Consider the following 10292-nt stretch of genomic DNA (forward strand, 5'->3'; position numbering starts at 1 on the left):
CTTATGATCAGTGAAGAGCTTACACTTCGTGCCATAGAGGTAATGCCTCCATATCTTTAAGGCAAATACTACCGCTGCCAACTCCAGATCATGAGTGGGGTAGTTCTTTTCGTGCTCTTTCAATTGTCGAGATGCGTATGCTATCACCTTTTCTCTTTGGGTCAGAACACAACCCAACCCGACTCCAGATGCATCACTATAAACCGCGAAATCTTCAACTCCATCGGGTAGAGAAAGTATCGGTGCTTCACATAACTTCTTCTTTAGCTTCTCGAACGCCTCATCGTGTTTCTCACTCCATGTATACGTAGCTCCTTTATGGGTCAAAGCTGTTAATGGAGCAGCTATCGAAGAAAAGCCTTGGATAAATCGTCGGTAATATCCGGCTAATCCTAGAAAGCTTCGAACCTCCGTGGGACTCTTCGGACGTTCCCACTTCATTACAGCCTCGATCTTGGCGGGGTCAACCATTATTCCTTCTTGGTTAACAACATGACCCAAGAATTGGACTTCCCGTATCCAGAAGTCGCATTTGGAGAACTTCGCAAAAAGCTTCTCCTTCTTTAACACCTCCAACACTTCTCGTAGATGCTTGCCATGCTCCTCCTGGCTTTTCGAGTAAATAAGAATGTCGTCGATGAACACTATCACAGATTTATCGAGGAATGGTTTACAGACCCTATTCATCAAATCCATGAATGCTGCGGGAGCATTGGTTAGTCCGAATGACATAACCAAGAACTCGTAGTGTCCATATCTTGTTCTGAATGCAGTCTTCTCAATATCCTGCTCTCTCACCTTCAGCTGATGATATCCTGACCTAAGATCGATCTTTGAGAAGTAGCTCGAACCTTGCAGCTGATCGAATAGGTCATCAATCCTCGGCAATGGATACTTGTTCTTCACCGTTGCCTTATTCAGCTCTCGGTAGTCTATGCACATCCTCATGCTTCCGTCCTTCTTCTTCACGAATAACACCGGAGCTCCCCAGGGTGATGAACCCGGTCGAATGAATCCGCTGTCCAACAACTCCTGAAGTTGCGTCATGAGCTCCTTCATCTCCGTCGGTGCTAATCGGTAAGGTGGCTTTGCTATCGGTGTTGTTCCTGGTAACAAGTCTATACGAAACTCCACTTGTCTATCAGGTGGTAATCCGGGAAGATCTTCGGGAAAGACTTCCGGATAATCGCACACAACCGGTATATTCTGCACCTCTTTCTTTTCTTTCTTAGCATCGATTACGAATGCCAAGTATGATGCACATCCTTTGGACAAACATTTCCTGGCTTTCATCAGGGAGATGCTTCCAGAAGTTACTCTCCGTTTGTCCCCGTACACCATAAATGATTCCTTTCCGGGTGGGTTTATCCTAACTATCTTCTTTTGGCATAATATCTCGGCATCGTTGGCGCTAAGCCAATCCATACCCAAAACGAAGTCGAAACTGTTTAACTCTATGGGTAATAGTTCCTCATGGAATTCGTTTCCGTTTAGGTCAATGACGATGTTCCTAATACGATTACTAACAGGTACGAGTTTGCCACTGGCAACTTCTACAATCAGAGCATTATCTAGTTTTTCTACAGGCAATGCTAATCTTCCACCAAATTTATGCGACACAAAGGAGTAATTGGCTCCGGAATCAAATAGTATATTTGCAGGCAAACCATTTACAAGAAAGGTACCTGAAGCGACGTCTGCTGCCTCCTTCGCAGCCTCGAGCGTCATCTGAAAGGCTCTCGCCTTTGGCTTTGGTGGTATGTTGGGCCTTCCCGCATCTTTCTTCCTTGGGCAATCCTTAGCAATATGCCCTTCTTCACGACACTCGTAGCACACCTTCTTGTTGGTGGTGCACTCATTGGCATAGTGCCCTGTTTTCCCACACTTGTAGCAGGTTACTTCATCGCCACATTTTCCCGAGTGCTTCTTCTTGCACTTCTCGCGCCATTTAAATTCGTTTCCTCCCCCGAATTTTTTTGAACCGAACTTGCTCTTCTTTTTGTTGGGTTTAGCAGACCCTTCAAATTTCCTCTTCTCGCCAACCTCGATTTTGCTGGCAGCTCTTCCCTTAATCATGTCCTCCACAGACTTGGCAGCCCAGATAGCTGCCTCCAAAGTAGGTGCCTGACGTACTGGCACCGCGTACTCCCATGGAAGTCCCTTTGCGTACTTATCAATTTTCGTCAGCTCATCCGGAACAAGACGCAAGGCAAACTCCATCTTTTCTGTGAAGTTGTTCGTGTATTCATCGATTGACATGCTTCCCTTCTTCAAGGTTAGAAACTGGTTCTCTAACTTTAACAGGTTTTGAGCCGAGCAGTATTTTTGTTTGAATTGCACCAGAAATTCTGCCCATGTCAGTTGCAGGGGCTTGTTGGGGCTTAAAGTCTTCCCCAAGGTATTCCACCAACGTACAGCGCCTCCTCGAAACTGACGTACTGCAAATGTGGTCTGTAGCTTTCCTCTGCAACCGCATGTCATGAAAGCTAACTCCATCTCCGAGATCCAATCCATGACTCCGATTGGATCTTCCTTTCCCGTGAAAGTCGATGGCTTGCAAGTCTGAAAATCCTTGTACTTGCATCCATTTCTCTCGAATCCGTCATCTTGGTTATTTTCTTGAACTATTGGTTGGTTGACTTGACCAACAGTTCCACTGTAGTCTCCTTCCTCAGTCTGCCCTTCGTTTAACTCGGGCTGTTCGATTTGAATAGTGCCTTCCTCTCGATTTTGCTGGAGCAAATGTCTAGTTTCCTCCATTTGACGATCCAACATAGCCTGGATCATCGCTTGCACTCCGGCCATCGTGACTGGCTCAGGTGCAACAGGTATTTGTTGAACCACTGGGGGTTGGTTCCTATCTCCATTTGCGTTCACGTTTCCGCTACGAGTCCTTGCCATCTTGATCTATACACCGAATAAGGTGAATTTAGATCTTTATTTAGGATAGACGTTTAAATCGTCCTTATCACTCCGAAACGTTTACATGTTAGTTCTAATATCGTAGTCGTACGTTTAGAATCCTAAACACATAAGGTTTCCAGATCCGGTCGGCAACAGACCATAGATCCGAACAAAATAACAGCATAACATGCATAAAGCATTTAGCACATAAAAGCATTTTAGGCACAATTCCTAAAATAAGCTAGTGCTCACACCTCACAATCATCGCTTATCATTCTAAGTTTAAGTCTAGAAATCCTATAAATTCCTAGTTCGCTTAAACTAATGCTCTGATACCAACTGTGACATCCCCAAAATCACGGCCAGAAAAGACCGGTTTGTTTATGCTTTGTTTAAAAATCAGAGTAACATTTTAAATAAAAGTGTTGCGGAATTTGTCCCAAAACAATAATATGATAAAGATTTATCAAAAGCATTTCCATAGAAATGTATTTCATTAAAAGACTCGGGATGTCATGTTCGTACAGATCAAAAGCATAAACAGTACAATACAAGCCTTACTACATTATTTCATATCTACAGGCCTATATCCGTAATCCCTCGTCCAAACATCATATATATGCTCAAGCGCCACTACCTGTAATACATAAAACTGAGTGGGTCAGGCTTGGGAGCCTGGTGAGCACATAGGGTTTTCAACCCACAATAAATAGTTTATTAATTTCATCAATCAACAATAACCCGATTACCCGTTCCCGTTATCCTCACTTTACGTCCCTAAACACCTATCATAAGGGACCTAGCCTAAGGATCATCATCGGGACGGACACTACTACTAAGGGGATTCCTCAGCAATAAATGTCCTAATAGGCAACCATGTGGGGGATGGAGTACATCTGGTGAGCACACAGTTCAAATAAACACACAGTTCAAATAAACACCTACAGGTTGCGAGCCTGCTAGTGTTCCACTGGACTGTCTAGAATAGTCCGTGGTCGTCATCTATACTCCGCTAGATGACTGGATCATCAATAACATCTATAACGAGGCCTCTCATTATTTTATTTTGTCACACAGCAACTATTACATCTACCCATGTTTTACCCAACACATTTTGTAGATATAAAATACATATACAGTTTAAATCTTTGAAAACATGTATAAAACGTTCATCCAGCATAGATAGCAAGTATTCCGATAATATGCACAAATAGCACGTAATTTATATTAAATACTTCATATCTATGTGTAAGTTGAAAGTAAATATGCACTCACCTGAAAAGGTGGTGATTCCGAACTCAGACAGCGCTTCGCTTCTTAAAAAGAATTTTCTTCGACGAAACCTAGTATTATTACCACTAGAGTTTAGTTTATTATTCGTCGAGACTAATTAATAGTCTAGCTATTATTATTATTATTATATAAGCGTCAAAAAAATACTTATATAACCCATAATAATAGCCCAAGTATTTATTATAAGTTCCTAATAACGTTACTATAATTAAATAAAAGCTATATTAAAAATAGCGTAGGCGTAGCTCACTTACAGCGGGTTTTATAGAAAACCGGGCTTTGCTTGGAGCAGCGTTCCCGAGCCGAAAAGCTCTTCTTCTCGGAGCCTTCGAGCACTCCGGGGCTTCCGCCTCGTGCTAGGGAGGTTCCCTAGGCTTTTCGGGGGATTTCGGGGCTAGAGAGAGGTTCTAGAGAGAGAGAGAGAGAGTAAAGAGAAGAAAGAATGGGAAAGGTGTGAAGAAAATGAGGGTGGGAGAGGTGGTATTTATAGGGTGAAATGTGGCTGAACTTGGTGCCACATGTCACCATGTGGTGGCAAGCCTTGGGGAGAAAGCAATGGCCAAGATTGTGCCACATCACCCATTTTCGCACAGCACACTTCCGACTTCTAAAATCCGTAACTTTCACATACGACCTCCGTTTTTGACGTTCTTTATATCCACGCGTAGGTAATAATAAGATCTACAACTTTTATTTTGACACCGTCAGCCAATTCTCGATCGATCTTAAATTTAACAGTACAAGGAGATTATACTGTTAAACGTCTGCGTAAAATTAATAACTTCTACATACGGACTCTGTTTTTGTCTGTCTTTTTACCGTTGATTTCCTATTAATGAGATCTTCAACTCTCATTTACGTTGCGTAAGCCAAAAACCGCTCGAACTAAAATTCGAGTTTCAGGCCGTGCACTGCTAAGCCGAATCTTAGAAAAATCATAACTTCTTCATACGAAGTCAGATTTGGGCGTTCTTTTTATCGATGTTCTTAGTTTAACATATTCTACGACTTTTGTTTAGATTGATAAGGCTAAAAAGTCTTCTATCGTAAATTCACTATTTACGTCTCCCGGTGTCGTGCCGGTTTTGCCGTAAAACTTCGGCGGGCCATAACTTCTTCGTTATAGCTCGGATTTCGGCATTCTTTATATGTACGGAAACCTTGAGACGTATTCTACAACTTTATGTAGAGATATCAGGATTATCTCACACTTTAATTTTGACGCTCATTTTTATTCTTTATTAATTATACATTTATAATTAAATAATAAACACATAAACACACATAATTCACATAATACTCAAATATTTTATATTTATTACTTCAAAAAGAGTTACAATAGTTGACCTAGACTATTACATTGACAAAAATGCTTAGCCCTGAAAACCCGGGCGTTACAGGCTACTAGAATAAATAGTAGATATTATAATGCCTATGTTGTTTATGTTTATGTTTTTGATATGTATTAACAATGACATCCCAGAGTTTTTAATATAATACATTTATACGGAAATGCTTTGATAGTTTTTTTTTCATATTTTTTTGGAAACAAATTCCGCATTATATTTCTTTAAAAATATACTCTGATTTTCAAATAAAGCATAAATAAATCGACATTTTCTGGCCGTGAATTTGGGGATGTCACACTCCACACGACTGTAGCAGCCATTACCGCCACCAGTCACCTCAAACATTGTGTCGGGAGCCTCCAAGGGTATCAGAGGCGCAGTTGTCGACTCTTACGGTCAATATTCTAGCTTGAATCACGACCTACATAATAAGAGTAATTGTATATCATGTCATGATCTTGCGTTTTTTGAAACAAAGATGGCTATTTCTCTCTTAAATAAATAGGGACATAATTGTCAATGTGTATTTTTTTCAATGGAAGCATAAAAAAATTAAGTGGCAATATCAAGACCCTTTGAAAAAACACCAAAATAAAGAACATTTTGTGGTTATAAATAAAAATAGTAAGTATAAGGACTAAACATGGTATTTAATGGTAGAGTGAGGACCAAAAGCAAAAGCAGCAAGTTTGCCATCTATTAAACCTTATCCATATATACATTCGGTCCGTCACCGCACAACTTCAACGATGGAATCGTGAAGCGGACCCTAATTTTCCCGCCATCGGATATTCCAAATTACGAAATTACAAACCCTAATTTTGTAGCTCATGGATTCGTTATCGTTTATGTTTCAAACTGTAGTTGCCTCAAATCTCTATTCAGATCGCCTTTCAAAAATTCAGAGTAGAGGTTGTAGACCTCTAACAATCGGCGATGCTCCTTTTCGTAATGTGTATGTCACTTCTCAGCTAAACAACCGTTATCTTATATCTGTTCAAACGCGTGGCGCGTTTTCAAACCCGCAAAGTGATGGACAAGAGGAAGAAGAAGAAGAAGTGGAAGGATCAGTTGAAGAAATTAGAATTCCAAAAGCTTGGTTGAACTCTTCGAAGGCATTGGAGGTACATTGACCAATACCTTTTTAACTGTTATAATCGGACGATTCATGTGATCTCTTTGCTATATTTTGTTATATAGATCGATGGCACAACGTGCATTTGTTTGATATCGGGCGTGTTAAGTCGAATCAGTATCGACGGATACCTATCTATCATATGAAGTTTCAATTTATCATGGGTCATAATGCTTTAGTAACATGAATTTGGTAATTTTGGTTAGAATAACACCCATTGATATAATTACTTTTGTTACAATACATTTACCAGTGAGTGCGGACTTCGGAAATGACAGAGGTCAGTATGTACTTTGGTTCGAAGTGTTTCCCTTCTGTAGCATATGATAGAGATTAGAGGCTTATGATGAACATGTGAACATCATTTAAGATGATCCTTTGTTCAAAGGCAAAGGATATTTTGTGGTATGCAACAGAGTCCCTATGTGGTTTAGGGGTAGCACTTTGATGCAATAACTCGCCCAAGAAATCCCCATCCATTTAAAACTTTGATACTTTGATATGTCAAAACTCAAAACTGAACCTCAAAACACCTGATGCCCAAAGCGACAAAAACTAAGAAGTAAAAACTGCCAACAACATTAAACGCCTAACCAAATGCAACCTGTAAACCATTCATGCGAACACCAGAAAATAGTAGCTTAACCAAATAAGTTTGTTTGGACTTTGGATACAAGTAAATGTGTCCCTGGGCATATTGTTTACACTTACAGTTAGTTAATAATAAAGTCTGGTGTAAGGGTTAATGTGTGTGCATGTTATGCTGAAAGTTTTTTCAAGTGTATTGCAGGAATCAGAATGGTTACGAGTAAGTCTTCACAAGTGGTTGGATGATGAATATTGTCCAGAGCCAACTAATGTAGACATCAGTAACGTCGCTGCACGCTCATACTACAACTCTTTAACTGAGAACCAAACTGAACTTGGGGATATACTGCTAAGGATGGCTATGGAGTTGGAAAGCATATCTTACAAAGAGAGTTTTCATGGAGCCTTCTCCTCAGCAAATGCAGCTGTACACCTCATACTCCAGCGAATACTGCAGCAAGAGGAGCTTAATGCTTAGCCTTTTCCAGTGCCAGGTTTGATTTTTTTAATTTTTTTGTTGTTTTGTAATTAATAATTCATTTAAGTTTGTTGTGATAACTAGATCCGGATGGTTGGGTGGTGTGACCCTACCCTGAGTACCCTCCACCATTGCTATCTTGAATCAATGTGTTTGACTATAAATGTAAACTTAAAGCTTAGTGAGTCCATGAGTTGAAGTAACCTAAATGAGAATGAGATAGTTAAGACATGGACATTTAAATAATTCCATTATTTAACTTAGATCACGTCAACACCAGTTCTCTTCATATAAGCATATTATAGTTTCCTTGAAATGGTCTCTTTCTTTCACACATAAGACATTCTATAATATCTTTCCAATGCATAAGGTACAACTCTCCAATGTATGGCTACCGCATTGGCTCATATAATCACTAATGGTTAGATACCCACTGGCTTTGGCTTAGTAAATCCTTCATATACCCTAAATTATGTTACAGTTTTACAAATAAACCTGACAAATATCCATATTGGTTCTACGTCAAATACACCAAAACCCTGGAATCCACAACAGATATGTAAGTGATATACACACTTAATATGCAAAAAGCTAACCTCAAACCATCACTCAACTTTCCAATAACTTTATTTCTTGGCTTCACGTTTAAACAAAACTTTCAAATATTTCCGTGGGATATGTTGATGAACCTGTTACCTGCCAAATATGACAAACATAGAAGGTTAAAATTTAAAAATGATTTTAAATTTTTTGGGATATGAAACACCTACGCGTTTTTTCTCTATAATGTGACTGAAGTATGTATGTATGTATGTATACACTTTTTTTTTTTCTTAAAATTTGTCATATTTTGAATAAGTTGTAATTCTTACTGGAACTCAAAACACTATCAACTAATAATATTCATATAAAAATGTTAGTTATGATTTATATAGGATGACAAACTGTGGTATACATTTAGTCTATGGGATTCTTTGCCTCACCAGATCTGTGAATTTACTTATTTTGTGAAAAAAAAGGGATTCTTTGCCTCACCAGATCTGTGAATTTACTTATTTTGTGAAAAAAAACTTATATACTACTGAGCTGTTTGTTCAACTTTGTGTGTTAACTTTACTAATTTGTTGAGGCATGGTTAATTTGAATCGTCCACTCACTAAATTTCATACATTGATTACTGCCTTACAACTTCTTAGTCTCATTTGTTTCTTTTCACATAACACTTAACCAAAAAACTAAAAAAGACATTTGTTATTACTTTCCCCCTTGCTTGTAATTAAGAAATTAAATGACCTTTGGCCTAGCGGTAAGGAGTGATTCACTCAAATGAGAGGTCATGAGTTCAAGTCTCACTAGGAGATTAGGAGATATAAGTGCTGTTTAGGATTAGAGTAGGAGCATATATATATATATATATATATATATATATATATATATATATATATATATATATATATATATATATACACACACACACACACACAGGCGGCTCAACCTTTTTAAGGGCTTTAAGCGAACTAAAATTTGTTGGCCCTTTGACATTTACTATACTCCCAATTGTATTCACAAACAACTTCACTCTTTATGTTTTCATTATGGACAATTTTAGTATGGTATAAAGGACTTTTGCTGTTGTAATAACCTAAATCAACAAGCATTTGAAAAAAAAAATATACGATTCTTATAATACCTAATATAACAAAAGTACATAACAAACTTGTTAATAAAACCTATCATTCACTGTGAAGAATTTATGGTATTTAAGACTAGACAGCTCAATCACATAGCTATATTCTAATCGAATAAAGTAATTGAAAGTGATCTGACTAACAAATCAAATCACCCTATATTGTGCTTTCTATAACATTGAGTATGCTCAAGGGTTCCTGGTTACTCTAGGTGAACAACTTGAAGTCCTTAATTGATTCTTAAACTATTTCCCAAATCGACATCGTATGTTCTAAAGTTGGTATGCATCAAATTCTCATATAGTTTCAACATTCCATCACTATGGACGCCATAAAATAACAGAAAAACAATGCAAAGACCTGTATTGAGTCATAAGATCCATAAATAAATTGTTATAAGATGTGATTTTAGTCGTATCCATTTCAACAAATGATAATACATATAGAAGTCTTCTAATAGAGAATCGAGAAAGAATACAATAATAGATTAAGGAAAGGAAAACAATCTAATAGTAACAGAATACGAAAGTGAAATGCATACCAATGAGGATTTGAATCGAGAATCAAGATAGAAGTCAGAATAATAAAAGATGAAAATGTATTGCGTTGGACTCGTTCACTCGTAGATTAGAAACGGATGACATGAATATGTCACATAAATTAAAATCGATAGAAGAATGCGGTGTCGTTTTAGTTTCATGAGTGTAGCGGTCGTTGATATATTCTTCCACTTGATTCATTTTGTGGTTACTAGATTAAATTTTTTAATGGACTAAACTTTTGGACTTTGGAGAATATGAGGCCTCTTAGAATTGGGGGCCCTAAACCCTAGCTTAAAACCTATACATAAAGCCATC

The 10292-nt window shown here is 38.2% G+C and overlaps 1 protein-coding gene across 2 annotated transcripts; it reads left to right on the plus strand.

The window, feature by feature from the left end:
• Positions 1-6260: 6260 nt before the first annotated feature.
• LOC145070178 (plant/protein) lies at positions 6261-7950 on the plus strand. Of its 2 annotated transcripts, XM_079017122.1 has the most exons (3): positions 6261-6670; positions 7472-7763; positions 7832-7950. In XM_079017122.1, the coding sequence occupies exons 1-2, from the start codon at positions 6377-6379 to the stop codon at positions 7745-7747; spliced, it is 570 nt and encodes a 189-aa protein (XP_078873248.1). In that variant the 5' UTR covers positions 6261-6376; the 3' UTR covers positions 7748-7763; positions 7832-7950. The 2 variants fall into 2 exon arrangements, with proteins under 2 accessions (XP_078873248.1, XP_078873247.1); XM_079017121.1 differs by having other exon boundaries at positions 7472-7950.
• The last annotated feature ends 2342 nt before the right edge of the window (positions 7951-10292 follow it).

Source organism: Lactuca serriola, chromosome 8 (assembly GCF_051521515.1).
Source record: "Lactuca serriola cultivar US96UC23 chromosome 8, Lser_US96UC23_V15, whole genome shotgun sequence".
Taxonomy (NCBI): domain Eukaryota; kingdom Viridiplantae; phylum Streptophyta; class Magnoliopsida; order Asterales; family Asteraceae; genus Lactuca; species Lactuca serriola.